Raw genomic sequence first — 24,531 nt, 5'->3', positions numbered from 1 at the left:
AGGCCTGGTCTATATAAGAGAGCTCTGAGCCAGCCACGGCTACATGGTGAGGCATGTCTCAAAGGAATAAGAAAAATACTTTTTTTTTTTTTAATGGAAAAGCCCCTGGTAAAGTTTATTTGAAAGATGGAAAATTAAAAGGCTGGCAATAGTTGCTCATTCAAATATTGGATGCTTACACATGCTTGTCTAAACAACACAGAAGAATTAGAATATATGTTGGCTTAATAGGAGAATGAAAATATGAGTCAAATACTGAATTTTTATTCAAGGAAGTTACTACATGAGAACACCATAAGCCAGGCACAAGTTTGAGGCCTGGTCTACATAAGAGAGTTCCAAGCCAGCCAGGGCTACAGAGTGAGGACTTGAAAGGAAATAAAGTTTACTTCCTGATTGGGAAGGGAGAAAAACTTTAGGGACATGCCTTCAAAAAAACCACAGCTTTTCAGTAGGTTGGGAAGGGAGAAAAACTTTAGGGACATGCCTTCAAAAAAACCACAGCTTTTCAGTAGGTAAAAAGTGGAGGGGAAGGGAATACCTGCCAGAGTTCAGATAAGAAAGATAGTACAATGAAAGTGTGTGTGTGTGTGTGTGTGTGTGTGTGTGTGTACTCATATTCTAGAATATGTATATTCTAAGAAAAATTTGGTACTTCACTCAGCATGTACATGAAAGACAATAATCGAAAATAAATGTAGCCTAGGTAAGATAATTTAACCTGTGGCAAGATGGTCCTCCAGCCTCACAGGAAACACTCAAGAAAACTGAACACTAACCCTCTCTGGTATGTAGTCTTCTTAAATCCTGAAAACCACTAGAACTTTGCTGGCCGGAGAAGAAAGAAAAGAGAACTGACATGTATTCTTGGTGACTTACTTTTTTCAACTTGAGAATCTTAACATTTCTGATCTTTCTCAAGCTGTTTAGAGCAGTTCTCTAGCAGGACACAAGCCACGGGAAGTAAGTACTTAGACATTCCAATGACAATGATCATATAACTCCAACCATTCATCGCCTGAGTGCCAGAGAAGCTGGTTCTTGCTCTGTCCAATGGGCAAAGTCAGCCTAGAGATGAGCACTCTGCTAGAAAGAACTGGCTGCCTGCTCACCAACCTCAAGAGCAAAGGTAGGGTGGGTTTCTGTAGGATTCTAGAGTAAGCAGGATGCTTCAAGGAAAAGTCAAACCATGGCTCCTGTCCCTTACTTACCACCACATGTCTGCACTAACAGTAATCCTGTCTCTAGTTCAGCTCAGAACAAATTTTCCTCTGGTCATAGCACTCCTATGTCAGGAGACCAACACTGCCAACATCAAAAGCTGATGGCCCACCTTGTCTAAGGAATAGCTCAGTGGCTATTAACTGCAACTTTGTTGTTTAATTCTCATTCAAAATCACTCTCTTCCCTTCTCCTCTTACTCCTGCTCCCTACCACACCCTGCTACCATTTAAATAGGAGAAGGGAACTGAATTACCTGTACTGATATGCATGAATATCTAGCTTCAAAGCTGAGAGGAAAAAAAAAAAAAAAACTGGGCTGGCAAGATAGCTCAGTGAGTACAGGCACCTGGTGACCTGAGTTCAATCCTTGAGATCTACATGCTGGAAGGAAAAAACTCCTACAAGTTATCCTCTAACCTCCACACTCCCACAGTACATTCATGTTTATATGCCACACCCAGTGGGGCATGTGCAACACACACACACACACACAAAAGAAAAGGTCTGGAAAATGATAAGGAATTGAATGCTTACGTACTCTGAGGCTCTCCCCAGCCCAAATAGGTCCAGTGACCTAAGGAAACCACAAAGAAGAAGCAAAAGAAGTATGACAGATAAAATTTTAGTAGGAATTCAAAATAAAAGATCATTTCTCCCTCCCACCGATTCTTATATGTCTTATCATACTCCTGCCTACTCTATTTGTGGACCACAAGCTTTATATTACAGATTATCTACCTTCTAAAAAACATGAGGTAAATCTACACAGTATTTTTATGCTTTGCTGCTTACTACAGAACAAAATTGCTAATTTGCTGCTGTTCAAACCTCCTTCTAGGTCTCTCAGAATATCATCATTTAGGAGCTCATATATCTTTGCTCAGTCAAAATAAAATCTTGATCTCCTCTCAAAGAAGCACATCCTGTGTCCTTGCTCTCTAAGCATGGCCTGCCATAGTGTATCCATAAGAAGCCCAGCCATCTTACCACGAACAAAGGGTGATCATCCATCTGGGAGCCACTCTTGCTACTCTCTAGAGAGGATGGCTTAAAAGTAGGGAGGAACAAGGTCTATTTTACCCTCTAATTGTCTAATACATAATAAAATACCCTAACATATTGGACTTTCGGAGGAAAGCATTTTTTTTTGAATTACATATAACATTTCAATTAAGATTATCAAAATATAAACTTTGAAGAATAGAAAAAATAAAAGCATTTTTCTATGCACTTTCAAAGCAAAAAGTAAAACATTAGTTAAATTTAAATTCTTTCCTATACCCAAACTGAATTTGGAATAAAAAACTAGATAAAGATCAGCAGTTAATCCTAGGGAAAAGGAAATAACTTAGCTTCTTGATTAGGAACATACGCTTTAAGTTAAAGCTCAATTCTCCTGGCTCTATTATCTACTACAATATGGTTTTGGAAACATCATTGCGGATACCTCCTCATCTGTAATAGGAGAATAACAACACGAGTCTCTTTGTGTCTTAAGGATTAAGTGAGAAAGCGCACATCAAGTGAGTAGTCCCTGGAATTTGATCAGCAGCTACCATTTGGTGGTTCTTAGGTTGCCAGGTTTTTGCTTGTGTTTGAGGTTCCTAATAAACGGGTGGCAGAAAGGAAACAACTCCTTGACCCGTGCTCTCTGGCAGTGCTAAGATCCACAAGGAATATGCAATGTCTGGTCCAGGAGACTCAAGATTTTTGAGCATGTGGCTATCTTGAAAGTAAGACCCAAAATTCTAGGGGCATCAGCTGATGGCTCAGCTGAATGCCCCATGCTGAGCAAACGTGACTACTACAGAGTCACAGGCTGTTTAGCTGATCACTGATAACCCCTTTCTTCCTTAGCATGGATGTCTCTGTTTACTCCTCAGACATGATGGTACACTGGTTTGGGGTACCATTTATATTTTTTTATAATTAAGTTTATTGCCTAGTCATGGGTAGGGGATAAAAGGAAAATTCTCCCAGGCTATAGTGCTGTTGTCATGGCAACTGCTAGAGGGTAATTACCTTGTTTCTTTTTAAAAGAAAAAAACAAAAAAAATCATATATTGCTCCAGGCAAGTGATAAAGCTGTGTCTCACTAACTCAGAGCCCAAAGGTAGCTCTCCCTGCAGACATAGTTTCCTTCTTGAGCACTCCAAAACAGAGCATAGTTTCTTCTACTTAATTAAGTATGTCCCCATTACATAAAGAAACTGAATGTATAATCTGACTCCAGCTATCAGCACCATCCTAAACCTGAGGGGGATGGAGCATGCCCCACTTCTCAGGCGCTCTAATACTCCAGTCTCTGTTCTCACAACTCCAGCTCAAAAGCATTGTAACAGAAATACTACTACTTTAGTCAAGGAAGTCTCCTTCCCCACCCCCAAAATGCATCTCACTAGTTAATAGGACAATAATTAAGAATAGTTTTACTGTGAAGACATCCAATCACAGGGCATCTTCAGTAGTATTTAAAAATCAAGTAATGTTAGGAATGTGGGACTATCTGGAAGGCAATATTGTGTCTTTTAAGAGAAAGGAAGTAGATTCAGTGCTCGACTTCATAAAGAGAACTGTGATGCAGTGTGGCCAGTTGGGCTGCTAGGGAAGCTGACGTACACATTCATCAACACCCTGAACTCTGTATGTCACAGAGAGGGTGGGAAGACATGGAGAGATCCATGAGACATTTTGAAGGCAAAATCAATCGGGCTTGATGAGTAACTCAACAGCAAGCTTTTTAGCTTGAGCTAATAGATGAATGTAACATTAGTCACTGAGAAGAGGTACATAAACACAAGGTCAGGAGGAGGGTATGAGCAAGTGGAAATTAGGCATATTAACTCTGTATATCTATTGGATGCATTAACTGAATTTTGTTCAATGCACAGCTAGGTATCTGGAAAGAGCACTCAAAAAAGAGATGGGGAGAAGAGATGTTGATGTTTTTAGGATTAAATTCCAAAGAAGAAATGGCTGTTTATGTTTTGTTCTCCTGTTGTATTGTGTCTAAATAATACCTAATGAAAAGCAGAAGCTCAGGTGAGAAGGGTCTGAGTAATCGCTATACTAGCCTGATGACTTCAGTTTGATGCCTGGAACTCACACAAAAGTCAGATGTACTGGCTGTATCGTAATCCCAACACTCCTATGGCAAAATGAAATGTGAACACAGGAGAGTCAGCTTGAGGCTGGGTTTTGCAGCAGAAGAGATACCCTGCCTTAAGAAAAGATAGAAGGAAATAATTAACTCCTAAGAAGCTATCCTCTGACTGCTATATGCACGCCATAGCAAGCACATATTTTGTCTCACACACACATACACAGAAACAATAATAGTTATTATTATATTAGTTATATTATTTTTGATGTTTAATATTTAAATGTTATTAAATTCATTAAATAAAATTAAATTGTATTAAATAATATTTCATAATAATTACTATTTTTAAAAGCAGAAACTCAAACAAATACTTATAAATGGATGAATAAAAACAAAAATGTATATAAGAACACTAAAGCAGATTGCAAATTAAGACTAAAAAAAGACAGCTGTGGCTGTATCTCAGAAGTAGGGCACTTGATTACCATGTGCTTAACTTTCAGACAGACAGAAAGATCGAATGAACAAATGGACCGCTAGTCATGCTAGTACACACCTGTAATCTCAGCACTGAGAAGGCTGACGCAGGAGGGTCACAAATGCAAGGCCAGCCTAGGATACAATGCAAGACTGTTGTTAAGCCCAGAGATGATCTGTATGGGGGAGGGCTCCAGAGAAGAACGGTAACAATCACCTTTTAAACAAGAAGGAAGAAGAGGGAGAGAACAACTTCAGTGCCTGATGGTACAAAGTGTCTGTGAGGTCCTGAAGACACCGAAGCTTCTTACACATTTCTAGCAAGAATGCAAAGGGCAGAACATTCTAGAGAATGCTTCTTGGCATTTCTTGTAAGGTTATGCACACATCACATAATCCAATCACATTCCTACTTGATTTTTATCCAAAAGAAACAAAAATATGCTCACACAAAAACCTATGTTTGCAGTTGCTTGTTTCAGTTTTTAGAATCACAAAAACTGGAAATAGAAATGTCCTTCAACTGACAAATGGGTAAACAAACTGGCACACTCACAGAGTAGTATATTAGTCAGTAGTAACAAGGGATGAAGCACTGCCACACGTAGGTGTATCTCAAACACATTACAAGTTAAAGACGACAGACTCAAAAAGCTAAGTACCGTGTGGTTCCATTTATACGCCATTCTGAAAGACGCAACACCGTAGATACAGAGGGTTGCTATGGGCTAAGAGTGGAAGAGGCTGACTACAAAGAGGTAAAAGGATTTTGGGAGATCAGAAAACTGCTGTATATCTCAACTATGGTGGAGATTACAAACTATGGGTAGCTAAAATTTTTAATAACATATACCAAAAGGCAAAGTTTACTCTATATAAATTACACATTAATAAATAAGTATTTTGTACTGGGTGTGGTAGTGCCTGCCTTTAACCCTAGCACTTGGAAGGCAGAGGGGCAGGTGGATCTCTGAGTTTGTGGCCAGCCTGTTCTATAAAATGAGTCCCAGGGCAGCCAGGGCTACACAGTGAAACCCTGTCTCAAACTCCTCCCCCAAAGTCTTTTGAAACAAGAAGAGTTTACCAGCCTCTGCAAAGAACTCATGTAGACAGTACATTGGGCAGCAGAAATAAACAGTAAGCAGTAATTTCAATGGGAAATTTGAAAGACTAAAAACTATAATATAGACTTCATGCAATGTAAGGAAAGGCATCAAAAGTTTCCACAATTTATCCAGTAAAATGCCATATGTGAGCAGAGAAGAAAAGCTATTACCTATCACAGGATGCCAAAGAGAAAACAAGCAACAAAAGACAGTAGCCAAATGTACTACAGAAGCAAATCAGCAACACTGTCTTAGCTGGACATTCAGGCTTGCCGAGTGAGCATGAAAATGACTACTTTAATTAACATGCTAATGTTAGCACTTCTGAAGAGCCTCCAGTCTTTTCTGCTCACATGTTTATCAGAGGAAAAGTCAATCCCCCTGGCTCAGTGGCACTGGTTACAGAGAGTCTTGTAAACTAGCTAGCACTCTCTAAGAGACCGGAAAAAAAAAAATCACACCGTTTTTGCTTCTGTCATATTCAATACAACACTGAACATTTCTTGAAGTGAAAGCATAGTTATAACACATAACATTTCTCTAGCCAAAATGAGGAATATTTTTGTCACACGCCAAGCAAATCTCTAGCTGATACCAACTAGTGTCCTATAATTTGATTCAAATTTGATATAACCCAGTTGGATACCACATCAGATTCCCCAGGTAAAGCCAATTCACAAAACCTCTGCCCCACCTCAGACATAAATCACAAGTTCCAGGCACATGCTTTTGACAAATCAGCTACAAACTGGAACTGTCATGATCCCTGGCTTAGCTTTATTTGCTAGGATGTCTAAAGAAAACAGGGCAGATATTATTTATTACACCAGTTTTAATGAAGAATATTATAAAAGTATACAAATGCACAGCCAGATGAAGTAATATTTAAGACAAGGGCTCAAGGGGTCCTGAGTATTAGATCACCCTCCCAATTTACGGATGTCTGTTCCAATGGTGAGGTTCTCTAAATCTATATATAGTTTGAAGATGTTTATAAAGGCTCCACCATAAAGATATAACCAGTAAGTTCAATCTCCAGTCCCTTAAAACATGCTGGGGCAAAAGTTTCTAATCTCCTTGACATAGCTTAGTCTTTCTGATGACCAATCCCTCATCCAGGAGCCACCAGGAGGCACCTCTTTAGAATAGGATATTCCTAATTCCCAGAACATCCTGAGAGACTGAAAGCCCTTTGTCAGGAACCAGAAACAAAGAAATAAATACGTATTTTTTCTTGCTATAAATCACAACACCACAAGTCCTCACTGATAATGACTCTGTGTTTATAATGTTAACAGCTCTCTGATATGGAATCATTAGCAAGTGTACCTTAAAATCTAAAACTGCTTAAGTCCCAACAATGCAAAACCAGAAACCACAGACCCATTCCTAAAACTCTTACTTCCTCTTGTGACGTCTCATCTGTCAATGAGCTTAGAAAATTTGGCTGGAGCCTTCTTCCTCTTAGCCATCCTCAGATGTCTGAATGTCCCTATGAGGACTTTGCATGTCCCCCATATAGCTTTGTACCTGATTTATTACAGGTAATTTGCTAGACCTACAGGATTCTAATCACTGTCCCACTCTACCTACTTAGCATACAATTAGATTTAAAGAAATTAGTCTCACTTCTAGCCACACATTTCCCTATTAATAAACTATAACAGGCAATTGATTATTTCTCTCCATGGCTTTCAAATCAAATAAATATGAAATCTCAGTGGAGCTCAGTCTCCCAAAACTTTAGTCTCCCATATTTTAGCTCCTTAGAGATGGGTGCTGTCTCAGTCCTTCTGCTTGCCATACTCGGAGGTGGGGCAGCAATAGCCTGGCTTCCTCAACTTGTTCCTCTTCTACAGCTGGAGCATGCTTCTGCTCTTTGCGTAAAGCAAAGTATTCTAGTTTTGCAACCAGACAAACCTGGGTCCAGTGCAATTACTTATAGACTAGTACCGTCTCTCTACTCATTTTCTCATTAATTAAAAGTAATGGTTAATGTTACTTACTTCTCATGGCCACATAAATAATGCAATATCACTCATGTATCTACCATGGGAAATAATAGGCATTCCCCAGTACTCCTTCAACAACTGTTACCCTCAAACTCATTTAATTCTTCTTACATACTGCTCAGTAACTCCAGCCCAATGTCTCTATTAACAAGATAAAAACTGACAATTCCTTTTAAAGTTATACATGCATCTATAGCTACCACTCATGTGACTCAGCCATTCTACCTCTAGGTTTTTAACCAAAAGAAAATATGTGACAGAAAATGATAGTCTTATTAATAACCAGACACACTGAATACCTATCAATAAGTGAACAGATAAGCAAAGTGTGGTGTAACCAGAAAACTATTAAGCAATGAAAAGGAACAACACTAGATAGAAGGTTGAATCTCTGCTGGGCAGTGATGGCCCAGGCTTTTAACCTGAGCACTCGGGAGGCAGAGGCAGGAAGATCTCTGTGAGTTTGAGGCCAGCCTGGTCTACAGAGCAAGTGTGAGGACAACCAAGGTAACAGAGAGAAACCCTGTCTCAAAATCAAAATAAAAAGTTGAATCTCAAAATCCTTACATTCAATGAAAGCTAGGCACAGAAAGAATGCACACTGTGCAATAGACACAGAAAGAGGGCACACTGTGTAGTTAAATTTACATAAAACTCTAGAACAGCCAGGTGTGGTGGCACATGTCTGTAATGCCAGCAAAACTAGGAAGACTGTAAGTCAGATGACGTCCTAGACTATACAGTGAAAAACCTGATTCAAAAAAAATTTTTTAGGACTGAAGAGACGATTTATCATTTATAAAAGCATTGGCTGTTGTTTCAAAATTCACATAAAGTGTCTTACAACTGCCTGTAGCTCCAGTTCTCCAATACCCCTTCTGGCCTCGGTGAGTACAGCACGCACATGGTACATAAACACTCTGGCAGAACACCATGCATACAAAATAAAAAATGTTTGAATAATAATACCCAGAAGGGGTATTGGAGAACTGGAGCTACAGGCAGTTGTAAGACACTTTATGTGAATTCTGAAGACCTCCAATTTAGAAACTCTTTAATGTCTGGCAGTGGGTCTCTGGATCTGCTCCTATATGCTACTGGAAGAAGTCTTTCTGATGATGACTGGACAAGGCACTGATCTATGAGTATAGCAGAATATCATTAGGAATCATTTCATTGATTTTTAAATTTTAGTTAATATAGTTTTATTCCCTAGCTCCCCTTGGAGATAGGGAAACCCCAAAGAAGAGGAAGAGAAAAGACTGTAGGAGTCAGAGGGGATGGAGAACATCAAGGAAACACAGCCCACCAAATAAACTAAGCAGGGTTCATATGGGTTCACAGAGACTGAAGCAGCAAGCACAGAGCCTGCATGGTCAGCACCAGGTCCTCTGCGTATGTTATGGCTGTTAGCTTGGTGCTCTTGTGAAACTCCTTACAGTGAGAGTGGCCATATCTCTGACTCCTTTGCCTGTTCTTAAGACTTTTTCCTGCCTATTGGGTTACTTTATCCAGCCTCAATATAAGAGCGTTAGCCTGTCTTATTGTATCTTGTTTTGGCCTGTTTGTCTGTTGTCTCTTGGAGACCTGCTCTTTTCTGAAGGGAAATGGAGGAGTATTTGATCTGGGGAAGACAGAAGCTACTGGGGGTGGGGGGCAGATAGGAGGAAACTATGGTGGGGCTGTATTGTATGAAAGAAGAATCTATTTTCAAAAAAAGTTAGAAACAACCAAAAATATAGAAACCCAAATCTACAGAGAGAGGAAGCCGGTAGTGTTTTCAGGAGATGGTGAGAACATGAAGAAACAGATGGGAAGTTTTCATATTTTCATTGTGGTGTGTCACTAGAAGACAAAACAAAACTAATCAAATTGTGGCTTTTCCACAGTAGGACATCTTTATTATTCTAATACAAATTAAAGACACTGACCTTACTGACAGTGACATGGGGACCAGGAAGGGATGAAGTACTGCTGAGCTTTCTTGTACCTTTTAATAGGGATACTCACTACTGTAGTTTTTAACAAAACAATCTAACAAGTTAAACTTTTGCCTTGCATTTGGGGCGTCATGCATGTGCCCCACCAGGCAGGAGCTCAACTAAACTGTCTGTACACCCTCAATCAAACTATATTATTACAATAAGTTCATCTTTCATATATAAGTTCTGTCTCAGTACACTTGAGGATTTTTTTTTTAATTTTTTTGTTTTTTGTTTTTAAAACAATCATTTTACTGACATTAAGCATAGTATGAACCTTGGAATGAACATGCATTGTCTTCCTTATACCACACATTTTCTCACACTATGAGGCTTACATGTGATATATTTTCCAGAGAACATTTAATGAAAAAATTATAATTAGCATTTTACCATAGCCGGGCGGTGGTAGCGCACGCTTTTACTTCCCAGCACTCAGGTGGCAGAGGCAGGCGAATTTCTGAGTTCGAGGCCAGCCTGATCTACAGAGTGAGTTCCAGGACAGCCAAGACTACATGAGAAACCCTGTCTCAAAAAACCTTAAAAAAAAAAAAAAGCATTTTACCAGAAAATTTGCAGATCATATTATTATGATGCATGTGTTTAACCTTTCTTGAGTCTTTGTACAAATTAGACTGACAAAAAGATGAGTCAGCAATCCTGTTCTCTTGGAACCTAGCTTGGTCACTAGCAAGACCCAAATATAGGGGTTTTTTTTCCAATTTTTTATTAGATATTTTCTTCATTTACATTTCAAATGCTATCCCAAAAGTCTCCTACACCCTCCCCCACCCGCCCTGCTCCCCTACCCATCAACTCCCACTTCTTGGCCCTGGTGTTCCCCTGTACTGGGGCATATAAAGTTTGCAAGACCAAGGGGCCTCTCTTCCCAATGATGGCCTACCAGGCCATCCTCTGCTACATATGCAGCTAGAGACATGAGCTCTGGGGGTACTGGTTAGTTCATATTGTTGTTCCACCTATAGGGTTGCAGACCCCTTCAGCTCCTTGGGTACTTTCTCTAGTTCCTCCATTGGGGGCCCTGTATTCCGTCCAATAGATGACTGTGAACATCCACTTCTGTATTTGCCAGGCACTGGCATAGCCTCACAAGAGACAGCTATATCAGGGTGCTTTCAGCAAAATCTTGCTGGCATGTGCAGTAGTGTCTGCGATTGGTGGCTGATTATGGGATGGATCCCCGAGTGGGGTAGTCTCTGGATGGTCCGTCCTTTCGTCTTAGCTCCAACCTTTGTCTCTATAACTCCATGGGTATTTTGTTCCCTATTCTAAGGAGGAATGAAATATACACATGTGTGGAGGTTTTGGTGGGTTTTTTTTAATGCTTGTCTTTAAATCTTATTATTTCATTATTAGCCTTCATGTGATCTATCCTATCTACACTCTACAGGTTGCAAGCTCCCAGAACATCAGAATAAAGTATTTGTCTGTTATGTTTGCTTGTATGTTTTGAGCTAGTCTTGGGTAATCCAGACTGGCTTCAAACTCACTGTGTACTGAGGATGATCTTGAACCCCTGATTGTCCTGACTCAGTCTCCCAAGTGCTGAGACTACAGGCAGGCATAATCAAGTATAACTCAAAGCGAAGAACTACAGGCTCTGTCTTTGGGCTTCTCCCTTTGTCTTTCATAGCCTATGCTGAAAAACAAATGAATGAAGTAGATTCTTCTTAAACTCAAGACCATTTGTCTTAATAAGAATTAGTCAAGGTTCTTGTTTAAAAATACAGATTTGGGGGCTGTAGCGATGGCTCAGCAACTAAGAGCAACCTTTTGCAGAGGTTCTAAGATCAGCTTCCACCACACACATGAACTGGCCCTTATTCCTGCAACAAGGTATTTGACATCTTATTCTGGACTTCATAGGCAACTGCACTCACACATGCACAAGCCTTCACACAGACACACATGCAAACACAAAGTTAAAAATAAATGTATTTTATTTTCGTTTTCTTTTTGTTTTGTTTTTGTTTGTTTGTTTGTGTGTGTGTGTGTGTGTTTGTTTTTTCTGAGACAAGGTTTCTGTGTAGTCCTGGCTGTCCTGAAACTCTGTAGACCAGAACCTTGAACTCAGAATTCTTGAACTCTGGCCTTGAACTCAGAATTCTGCCTGTTCTGCCTCCAGAGTGCTGAGTGCTGAGATTAAGGGCATACACCACCACTGTCTGGCTCTATTTATTTTAAAATAGATTCCTAGATCCTGCTTTCAAAAACTGAGTCAAAAGGCTGGGAAAGGCTTAGGACTCTGTGTGTTGTTGCTATGTACATTTCTTTTATGAACACTGATGATTTTTATGCCAATAATTTTTTATTTGAATTCTTTTTTTATTTGATATTTTCTTTACATTTCAAATGTTATCCCCTTTCCTGGTTTACCCTCTAAAAACCCCCTACCCCTTTCTCCCTCCCCCTGCTCACCAACCCACCCACTCCTGCTTCCTGGTCCTGGCATCCCTCCACACTGGGGCAAAGAACCTTCAGAGGACCAAGGGTCTCTTCTCCCACTGATGACCAACTAGGCCATCCTCTGCTACATATGCCGTTAGAACCATGAGTCCCACTATGTGTTTTCTTTGGGTAGTGGTTTAGTCCCTGAGAGCTCTGGGGGTACTGGATAGTTCCCATTATTGTTCCTCCTATGAGGCTGCAAACCCCTTCAGTTCCTTTGGTACTTTCTCTAGCTTCTTCATTGGGGACCTTGTGATCCACCCAATGGATGATTGTGAGCATCCACTTCTTTATTTGTCAGGCACTGGCATAGCCTCTAGGGAGACAGCTATATCAGGCTGTCAGCAAGGTCTTCTTGGCATCCACAATAGTGTCTGTGTTTGGTGGTTGTTTATGGGATGGATGCCCAGGTAGGGCAATCTCTGGATAGTCGTTCCTTCAGTCTCTGCTTCACACTCTGTTTCTGTAACTCCTTCCATGGGTATTTTGCTCCCTGTTCTAAGAAGGATTAAAGTGTCCACACTTTGGTCTTCCTTCTTCCTTCATGTGTTTTGTGAATTGTATCTTGGGTATTCTGAGCTTGTGGGATAATATCCACTTATCAGTGAGTACATATCATGTGTGTTCTTTTGTTACCTCACTCTGGGTTACCTCACTCAAGATGATATCCTCCAGATCCATCCATTTGTCTAAGAATTTCATAAATTCATTGTTTTTAATAGCTGAGTAGTACTCCATTGTGTAAATATACCACATTTTCTGTATCCATTCCTCTGTTGAGGGGCATCTGGGTTCTTTCCAGCTTCTGGCTATTATAAATAANGCTNCTATGAACATAGTGGAGCATGTGTCCTTATTACAAGTTGGAACATCTTCTGGGTATATGCCCAGGAGAGGTATTGCTGGATCTTCTGGTAGTACTATGTCCAATTTTCTGAGGAANNGCCAAACTGATTTCCAGAGTGGTTGTACCAGCTTGCAATCCCACCAGCAATGAAGGAGTGTTCCTCTTTCTCCACATCCTCACCAGGATCTGCTGTCACCTGAATTTTTCATCTTACCATTCTGACTGGTGTGAGGTGGAATCTTAGGTTTGTTTTGATTTGCATTTCCCTGATGANTAAGGATGTTGAACATTTTTAGGTGCTTCTCAGCCATTCGGTATTCCTCAGTTGAGAATTCTTTGTTTAGCCCTGTACCCCATTTTTAATAGGATTATTTGGTTCTTTGGAGTCTAATTTCTTGAGTTCTTTCTATATATTGGATATTAGCCTTCTATCGGATGTAGGTAAAGCTCTTTTCCCAATCTGTTGGTGGCCTTTTTGTCTTATGGACAGTGTCCTTTGACTTACAGAAGCTTTACAATTTTATGAGGTCCCATTTGTTGATTCTTGATCTTATAGAACAAGCCACTAGTATTCTTGTTCAGGAACTTTTCCCCTATGTGTTGGAGGCTCTTCCCCACTTTCTCTTCTATAAGTTTCAGTGTCTCTGGTTCTATGTGGAGGTCCTTGATCCACTTAGACTTGAGCTTTGTACAAGGAGATAAGAATGGATCCATTCACATTCTTCTACATGATAACCGCCAGTTGAGCCAGCACCATTTGTTGAAAATGCTGTCTTTTTTCCACTGGATGGTTTTAGCTCCTTTGTCAAAGAACAAGTGACCATCGGTGTGTGGGTTCATTTCTGGGTCTTCAATTCTACTCCACTCATCTACCTGTCTGTCACTGTACCAACCATGCAGTTTTTACCACAATTGCTCTGTAGTACAGCTTGAGAGAAAATAAGCAATGGAATTTCTTCCGTGAAGAAAACAAACAAACAAACAAAAATAACTCCAGAGTCTCTCATATCAAAGCATAGTGTCCCTGTGCTAAAGGGGGGATGCGCCTAGACCCATACTATGCTACTGAGCTGAAGACTCCTTCACTGTGATTATATAATAGGTTAAAACAATCTAGCTATTGAGCCAACAAATGGCTCAGCACCTGAAGTAAAGCAGCTTGTCATCAGGCTGAGACCAGAGTCTGATCCAACCCTCACAAGTGGTCCTCTGTGCACTCGTGTGTGTGTGTGTGTGTGTGTGTGTGTGTGTGTGTGTGTGTGTCCATCCCTCTCTGTCTCTCTGCACCTCCCCTCAATGTCACATAAGAAATTCTAGCCATTCCTGAACCCAATTCAGTACAGAGTCTCATTTTTAAAAGGTAAGCCTTTGGCATTTATTCCAGGGTAACTAACTGACTGGGATACATCAACATACATCCCTCTAATTCTGTATATTTATTTTTTAAATTTTTATCACATTTTAACTTATTTATTTTGGGTGCATGAACATGTGTGTGGGCACACTCTCGCCACAGTGTCCGTGTAGAGGTCAGAGAACAACTTACAGGACTTAGCTCTCTGTTTCCACCATGTGGCTCCCAGGGAAGCAACTCATGTTGGCAGATTGGAAGCACATGCCTTTATGGGCTGAGTCATCTCACTGGCTCTGTATTTCTTACCTTGTTTCTAGTGGCAATGTAAAAATCAGAAATAGTCACATTAAAAAATAAGGTCTATAATTACCTAACAAAACATCCCCAGGCAACTGTTACATCACTAGTTAACAGCCTAGTGCTAGTTGATTTTTTTCTGTGACTCTGCAATGCCAGAGTACTTGAGACCCAAACTCTTAAGTGAAAAGCCATCTGCCCAGGCAATGACAGGATTCACCTATCGATTACTAAATTGCAGTAATTATCAGATAGCTCAGAAAGAACATAAAATCAAGCAGTAGAAATCATTCCTTTCCCCTTTACCAGACAGTAGATTAAACAAGTATTACAGAACTTCTTTCTGTGGAAGAAATAATATGGAAAACAATAGAAAAGAAACTATAATTTAAAAAGTGCTTCAAACCTAGCATAAAAGAGTAACTAAAAAAAATATTGGCCATCATTACTTGTGAATATAGATATGAAGAACTTAAAAATGAAATACAAGCAAATCAGTCCTAGCATTAAATATATTAAAAAGCAGGGTATATTACATGAAGGCAATAGTGATTTTAATAGAATTTGATTAATTTATTCATCACACTAATAAATCTAAAGAAAATTCTGATGAAAAACTGAGTTAGTACTAAAGCATTATGAAATGTCCAATATCCACTTCTCTTAACTTCAAGTAACAAAATGCCTCCATCAGGTGTCCTACAGGCAAGTCTGTAGGGCTTTTTCTTGGTTAATGATGGAAATAGGAAGTCCCAGTTCACTGAGGGAGGCAGTGCTCACCCTGGGCATGTGGTCCTGGTGGTACAAAACAAAGCAGACTGACCAGTCCAGTTTCTCCAGAACTTCTGCTTCAGGTCCTGCCTCTATGTTCCTGCCTTGAGTTCCTGCCCTGAATTCCCTTCAGTGAACTACAAATGTAAGCTAAAATAAATCCTTATTTTCCCAAGTTGATTGTGGTTATAGTCTTTACCATAACAATAGAAAGCAAACTAAGACAGTCTCTTAATTTAAATATAAAAATTCTACTGAAATATAAGACACAAAAAGTGTATGATGACAACTGTACCATTGGAGAAAACTGTGAGCACACCAATATAATTAACATGCAAATCAAGAATGAATATTCCAAGAACTTTGCAGAGCTTCTTCTACCCAGTGCTGTCAATACTAACCTTCAACTAGCTGTTTTCTAACTCTGCTTTCCCTGGAGAAGAATGCTAATCCTCTTACTTCTTTAAAGTCTTTGTCCAAATGTCATCTGCTCAATACGACCTATGTTCTCCTCATGTTACTTAATGGCACCATTCATCCTCAATTCTAACATAACCAATGCAGCTTCCCCCATCTACTCTTTTACTAGCCTGCTGCTGTCTACATGTTGTATGACTTTGTTAATCACTGTGATCATTGTCTATACTGCAACTCTGAAAGTTTGTGTTTGTTTGCTCCCTGATACATCCCATGCACCTAGAACAGAACCTGGACTACAAGTGCTTCAAAATGTGCATAAATAAGGCACGGTGGCTCACACCTATAATATGGCACTGGGGAGGCTGAGAGAGGAAGACCTACAGAGGGAGATACTGTCCCAAACACTTAAAGTGGATACAAGAAACTGGAGTGTGGCTCAGTAGTGAAGCCTGTCTGGCATCTTTAGGGCCTAAATTCAATCCTAAAAAAACCCAAAAGATAAAAATAAAAACACAGTAGTACAAAACAAACAGACAGAAGGAAAGAACTGAGAAGGAGGGGTTTAGTCAGGTAGAGGAGCCAGTGGGATGAACGGCTAGGTATGAAAAAAAACAGAAACATAAATATATTTTAAATTTTTCAAATGTAACTGGCAGTACCTAACAAAATGTAAGCCTATGTATGACAATGCACTTATCCAGTGAATATTTACTGAGCATGGCTGTTCTTGATACATAAACATTTCCCCACTCATGAAAATGACTTAAAGTAGAAAAAATTAATTAAATAATCATATATGCTAAGTATGGGTAATAAAATAAAGGTACACGAATACAGAATAGGAGGGCTGGGCTGATGGCTCAACTGATAATGTACTTGTGATACAAGCTTGAGGACCTAAATTTGATCCCCCAGAACTCACAGTCTGTTAAATGCTGGAAGCTGGGGTGACAGCCTAGTTGTAAAGTACTCGCCACACAAGGGTGAGGTCCATGCATGTGGGTCATTAGAACCAATGTAAAGCCAGGGTCTCTACTGCACATACATCTGCAATGCATGCTACCCAGCACACCTACAATGAGATGGGAGATAGAGCAAGAATTCTAGGTAATACGCAGGCCAGCTAGCCTGGCATATGCACTAGTAACATAACAAGTTCTTTCTCAAAACAAGGTGGAAGACAAGAGCCAACCCAAGGTTGCCATCTGACCTCTACTTGTGTCCTGTGACTTACACAAGCCTGTACTCACAATACAAACATGCACATATCAGACACACCAAAAAAAAGGTTTGTTTTATTTAAAAAACAAAAAAAAAAGCTGGGTTAATGGGTTATGCCTGTAATGTAAGCACTAGAGAGGCAGGGATCAAAGATAGGAGGATCCCTGGATCTTTCTAGCTAAGCATCAAGCCAAACAGTGAGCTCCAAGGTAAATGAGAAATTCTGTCTTAAAATATAAGATGGAAAAAGAAAAAGAACAAAAAGTTCAGTGGGATGAGAAGAGGGTATGGATCTGGGGAGAACTGGGAGAAGGGTGAATATGAGTCAAGCACACTGTATGAAACCCCAAAGAGCTAGTAAAAACTATATTTAAAGTATTAAATATTTATATCAAAATTAATATTTTATTAAAAATATTTGTTAAATATTTATACTAAAAAATAAGGTGGCAAACAATTGAGGAAGGCATGTGATGTCAACCTCTATACAGACTTGCACACAACAAAGAATATATATTAGAAGAAAAGCCCATTTGCATAGTCTAACAAAAATATACTTGTATTATGTATCTCTTATTATATTGGGTAACAAAAATATTGGAACAAACCCAATGTCCACCAATATGTATAGAGTTTTAAATTTGTAATATAGTTCAACTATAGAATACAACACTTAAATATGATCAACCTTGTAAGCCCAACTATGTAGTGGTTTAAACAGATTTGGCCTCTCTAGACGCATGTGTTTGAATGCTTGGCCCTTGGAGAGTGGCCTCTTTGGAAGAAGTGTGTCATTGTGTGCAAGGGCTGTGAGGTCTCAATGCCCAGCATCCTCCTTCTGGCTGCCTGCAGAAAGGCACATCCTCCAGGCTACTTTCAGATCAAGATGTTGAACCCTTGGCTCTTATAGCACCATGTCTGCCTGGACACTGCCATGCTTCTCACCATGATAATGGACTAAACCTCTGACACTGTAAGTCAGCCCCAATTAAATGGGTTTTTTCTTTTTTATAAAAGTTGTCTTGGTCATGGTTTCTCTTCAGAGCAATGAACCCCTAACTAAGACAAACAACCAGTCAAAAGAAACTCAGAGGACAACGGTGTATGCAGGAACATAATGAGCAAAATCTAGAATGGAGGAAACTTTCTACGTCAAACAAAATCATGTCATTAAATAGCCTGATAGCATCAACAAGCTAACTTCAATGAAAAAATTAAAAGGTGAAAAGAAAAACTTATAGATTGAAAAAGGATTATAAATGGCTGAGAATGATAGCACACGCTTCTAACCCCAGCACTCAGAAGGCTGTGGCAGCGGGATCTCAAATGTAGGCTAAGTCTAGGCTAAGTAGCAAATCTCTGCTTCAAAAATATTTTTTAAAGATTATATAATGAGCTAGAAAAATAATAAATAGGCTGAAGTAAATGCTTAATGTTTAGACATGTACACTTGGGTAATCACACACAGAGAAAAGAAGTCATCATAAAAGCCACAATGGTAGTTACGATGGACAGGGCTGAGATTGTTGGGGAGCGCTAGTGAGCTCTCTGGGATGGTTGACAAAATTTACTTGTTTTCTACCTTATGCTAATTCATTAAACCAAACATTTGTTTTGTGACATTGCCTACATATTTGTGCAATGTTCTAGATGAAAAAGGGGGTTTTGGTTTTGGTTTTTCTAGCCAGTTTGGTGGCACACACCTTTAATCCTAGCACTCTGGAGGCAGAAGCAGGCAGATCTAAGTTCAAGGCCAGCCTGGTCTACAGAGTATGTTCCAGGGCTACACAGAGACACCCTGTCACAAGATAAAAAAAATCCTTTAAAGGAGCCAACTGCTCATATTACTATCACTAGTGACATCTGATTGTTTCATTTCTCTGCACAAAGTCCTCGAAGGCCCCTTGTTGTCTTCAAGATAAAAGATGAACACCTTGCATTCAAAGTCTTCAGGATACAAACTCTCTGTTTTTCCCTGGCCTCTTCTCTGACCTTTTTACATTCTTATTTCCCTCAAGCTACTCAGAAATTTCAACTTGTAAATGGCAACTAGACTGAGTGAAGAAGTAGTGTAAAATATGTGTATAATACTATATTCATAGATATGTGTCAATACACATAGATCAAAACACACAGAACAAACAACACTAAGAGCGAACCATAATGTAAGCTGCAGAATTCAAGCAAGACATTATTTTCTTTGGAAAGCTTTACCTAACTATACTGAATTTTCTTCCTCTGGCCTCATTTGATATCAGCAATTTACCTTCATCATTCCATCAATTGGTATCGGCTGCATGTTCCTGCCTCTTTATACTTAAGCACCCTGTCCTAACTTCTTGGCAAGAGAAGAAATACCCAATAACTGCTTCAGTAATGAGCAATTCTGTCAACTGTTTATATTTACAATTACTCTGCTAATTCCATTTTATCAAATTCACTTCATTAAATCACTCTACACCAAAAGAATCTATAAAGCCATCAGATAACATTTATGGGGATAATTAAGCTTACTGTATCTACAATACATAGTGAGCCCAGGAAAAGACACTGACCTATTGTCATCAAGTCAAACTAGTACATTAAACTGACATTTTTAACAAGCACAACTGCACGGCATTGTAATAGAACATAAGTTAATGTAATGACTGCAATTATCTACCTCAAATTTCTTTCTGGAAGAAGACAGGATAGAAATAAATAAATGAGTCAGAAGACTACAATTAACATTATTTTTATCAGCCAAACCATATTGTTACAGTTTCTCCCCTTTCTTTGTTTGCCAGCACCTATAATCAGCATCCATATTAACTGCTTCCACTGCTACCATATGTACAGTGTGAAACTTATCACCCACTCTTACTGACAGAAGTCTCTGGACAGACTGCACTGCACGGCCACTAAAATAATGTCACATACATTCTAAAGAGCCCATAACTACTACATCTCCTACTCTGGGAGTCCTAATCCTGGACTGGAGACAGAAGAAGCTACTGAGTGGCTAATAACTTTTCCCCCACTACCCTTTCCAGTTGTTGGTAGTCCAAGAGACTCCCAAAACAATATAGGCTATTTCTATTGGAAACCTGCCCAACTTCCCAGAGCTAGTGAGGCCATGGATCCTCCAGGAGCGCCTTCTACCACCACTAGCTTACTAAGCCAGCACAACTCCTGAGTGTGTTCTAACTGTGGGTCCTTGTACTCACAGGTCAGTGTAGTTCTTGCCCTTGTCAAAGAAGCTTCTCCTTGCAGCAGACAGAGACCTCACAGAAACCCACACCTCGTCACAATGCAGAAAATAACTGATGAACGTTTACAACACAATTCCTAAGGTTCAAGGATCACTGGAGAAGAGTTCACAGAAGGACTGTAAGAGCCAAACGCTCAGCAAGTCTACTATGAGAATGTATCTCCTAAAAATGACAAGGACCTTAACGGTATGGCTGCCTAAACAGGATATGAGCATTGACACCACCCACAGACATACTATCTCACAGGAGACCCCACTTCTAGACAAAAAAACTACAGGCATTAAGAACTACTGAGAGAGACATAATTGGCTCTCCCCAGGGATAAGTCCCCTAATTAGTTATTCAATTAAATCATATATATACAAGCAACACTAACAGACTCAGAAGGTTATGTTTATACATGTATATACTCAAGAACAATCAAAGAAAAAGAGGCCACGAATTGAGAAGGAGTGGGGAGTAGGTACATGGAAGGGTGTTGTAGAAAGGAAGGGAAGGGGGAATTATATAATTGTTCCTTAATTGAAAAATATATTAAATATTAAAAATACTTAGAAGAAAAAATTTTATGAGGCTAGGCATCCTAGCACTCAGAGGCAGATTTAAGTGGATCTCTTTGGGTTCAAAGCCAACTAGGTCCACATGTCACATGAGCCAGAGCTGAGATGAAAACAGGAGGACACAGAGTGCTTGGAGAGTAAGAATCCGGCACCTACTCAACACAAGGATAGCCAGGATGCCTTCATTAAAGAATCAAAACAAGAGCACTGAGTTCAATTCCTAGCAACCATCTGGAATGGGATCTGATGCCCTCTTCTGGAGTGTCTAAAGACAACTACATTGTACTCATATGTATAAAATAAATAAATAAATCTTTAAAAAAAAAAGGAATTGGGGCAAGGGATAGAATAAGGATTACATTAATCAGAACAAAAGCTATATGAAAAACCCTGACTTTGTAAGCTAATTAAAAATATACTGTGAAAAACAGGAGTTTGAACATAGATATCCTACAAGAGTGAATAGTAATTCCCCAGGAAAACATGGATTATTAAAGGCGTGCGCCACCACACCCAGCGTTTTCCTATTATTTTGAGACAGAATCTCATCCCATGTAGCTCAGGTTGCCCTTGAACACCTCAGGCTATTGCTTTCACCTCCAAGTGCTACTATTACAAGCCAGGGCCACCACTGCTGGCTCTGGAAAACTTTTGAACAAATTTGATGTCATTCTTACAGTTTGCTCCCCAGCCCCCAAGGACGTCCTCTCTGCACTCAGGTATGACCCTGTGCTGCAGAGGATAATCATGAACAGCGACAGTCAAGCAGCTGTGTCTGTGACCTCTTGTGACTTGAGCATCTATTAGCACACTCCACTTTTGATTCCATCAGCATCCTCTCATTAATTCCTTCTTGCCTCCCACAAACATGCTCTTTGTGAACTCACTAGAAGCCCTCAAGGAGAGGAAAACCAAAAGATTTGAGAGAAGACCCTTTGAGCTCCTGGGCTTTGGGTTTCTTTTTTGTAATGCTGGTCTGTGAACTCAAGGCTTCCCAAGAGAAACAAGGGGAAATGTGACAGGTGTTATGTTGTCAAGCGTATGTGAAAAAGACATCATTTCTAAGACAAAGCATGAGAAGCCCAATGCTTATAAATTACCTTACTAAGGTCCACATACCGTTGGCCACATGGCTCAGTTGCCCAAATAGGAGTTTACCAGTCGTAATTGTGGAAGCATCCTAGGAATCCACAATCTCTGGAGAAAATACATTCCTAATCTAAGCCACCTTTTTAAATTTTAGCTTTATGTATATGAGAGTTTTGCCTATATTGATGTGTGTGGCTGGTATCAACAGAAACCAGAAAAAGGCACTGGATTCTTTAGGGCTAGAGTTATAGGTGGCTATGAGCTGCTATGTGGGTGCTGGAAATCAGGCCTGGGTCCTCTGGAAGAACAGCCAGTGTTCTTAACCACAGGGTCACCTCTCCAAACCACCATTCAACAAGTACTCAAACTGTGCTCCCTCCCACTCTCCTGTGTCCTCAGAAAGGCCAAACAGTCTTTTCCTAAAACCCAGATGGGGTGAGGTCATTTAGAAGCAAATCACCAAGTATCATTTCAGTACCTAAAGCTCCTAAAATATCAGACAGTAAGACTAGGAAATCAAAGACTTCCCTTATCTTTACACAGGGGCAAATATCCTGGCACTCAGGAAATAAGTACAAAAGAATGTTTTATAAAAATAAGGTGTTTTGTTTTTTAGTAAATGTTTACAGTACAATTCTGATATTAGTAGAAGTTCAGGATAGGGGTAACTGTACTAAAGATTCTATTTATTTATTTATTTATTTATTTATTTATTTATTTATTTTTGGTTTTTCGAGACAGGGTTTCTCTGTATAGCCCTGGCTGTCCTGGAACTCACTTTGTAGACCAGGCTGGCCTCGAACTCAGAAATCCACCTGCCTCTGCCTCCCGAGTGCTGGGATTAAAGGCGTGCGCCACCACACCCGGCTTAAAGATTCTATAAGTGATTCCAACTTTATGTTGTGTAAGACTACAAAGTGACAGGTCCACAGCCAGTTTATCCTGGGCTTGGGCCTGTCTGGTTAATTCTTACAGTCAACTGGACACAACCTAGAGTCACCTGGGAAGAGAGAACCTCAGTGGAAGAACTGCCTTCAGATTGGTCAGGGGCATGTCATGTCTGTGGGGCAAAAAACTGATACAAGAGGAAACAGCCTGCTGTGGGTGGTACCACCCCTAGGCAGGAAGTTCTGGCACGGCTTAGTTAGGGTTTTACTGCTGTGAACAGACACCATGACCAATGCAAGTCTTATAAAAGACAACATTTAATTGGGGCTGGCTTATAGGTTCAGAGGCTCAGTCCTTTATCATCAAGGCAGAAACATGGCATCATGGCAGGCATGGTGCAGGAGGAGCTGAGAGTTCTACATCTTCATCTGAAGGCTGCCAGTGGAAAACTGACTTCCAGGCAGCTAGGGTGAGGGTTTAAAGCCCACGCCCACAGTGACACACCTACTCCAACAAGGCCACACCTTCTAATAGGGCCACTCCTGGACCAAGCATATAGAAACCATCACATGGCATATGTAAGAAAGCTGGGAGGGCACATGTCAATGGGTAAGTCAGCAAGCAGACTTCCTTTACTGCCCCAGCACTGAGTTCCTTCAATGATGGACTGTGACCTAGAAGTGTGAGGTAAGACAACCCTTTTCCTTCCCCAAGTGGCTTTCAGTAATGCTTTATCACAGCAGCAGAATGAAACTAGGCCAGGTCCCTGAGTAGCCATTCGCTGCCTACCTCTAACATGCTCAGGACTCTCAGGCTAATCCTTTTTGGAATGCATTAACAGACCAATGGCTGCCACAAACTCAAAGCTAAAATGTCACCATCTGAAACCAATACAGAGACTTCCTGCTTTACCACGACCCACCCACCTCCTGTTCCCACCAATGTATTTGAAATGACTTATAACTTGCTTTTCTTCTGCAAGTACGAAAACTTCATGATGGCTAAAGAGATGGCTCAGTTGGTAGAGGCACTTGTTGTTAAACCTGAAGACCTGGCCAAGACCCACATATTAGAGGAGAGAATGACTCCTAGAAGCTGTTCTCTAGTCTCCAAATGTACAACTTGGAACACACAAAACCTAAATAAATGAATTTTTAAAACTTCATGAGACGATATCCATGTTGGAATGTTAATTGGGGTAACCTGCATCTTACTTGTGCTCTTTTCTTTAGAACAGTGATAGAATGCTTATATGATACGTGCAAAGCACTGTTATATTTCTATCAGAAAGACAGGGAAAGAAAGAGTGAAACATAACAAGCTAGGAGAATATATACCAAGCCATAAAGAATTGCCATTTGACATATATCCAGAAGATGTCCCAACCGGTAAAAAGGACACATGCTCCACTATGTTCATAGCAGCCCTATTTATAATAGCCAGAAGCTGGAAAGAACCCA

At 40.0% G+C, this 24,531-nt stretch overlaps 1 protein-coding gene across 5 annotated transcripts in view; it reads right to left on the bottom strand.

Moving 5' to 3' along the window:
• The window catches only part of Unc13b (unc-13 homolog B), a 189,204-nt gene that overhangs the window by 101,135 nt on the left and 63,538 nt on the right, over window positions 1–24,531 (bottom strand). For 3 of the 5 annotated variants that reach the window (XM_029476020.1, XM_029476021.1, XM_029476018.1), the window contains exon 8: window positions 1,763–1,798. The exons of the other annotated variants lie outside the window; for them this stretch is intronic. In XM_029476020.1, the coding sequence (XP_029331880.1) occupies window positions 1,763–1,798 (36 nt within the window). The remainder of the gene's footprint in view (window positions 1–1,762; window positions 1,799–24,531) is intronic. 5 annotated transcript variants of the gene reach the window in all.

The sequence above is a fragment of the Mus caroli genome, chromosome 4 (assembly GCF_900094665.2).
Source record: "Mus caroli chromosome 4, CAROLI_EIJ_v1.1, whole genome shotgun sequence".
NCBI lineage: Eukaryota > Metazoa > Chordata > Mammalia > Rodentia > Muridae > Mus > Mus caroli.
Note: the sequence above shows the minus strand (reverse complement) of the source record. Positions and strands in the feature narration are given on the sequence as shown.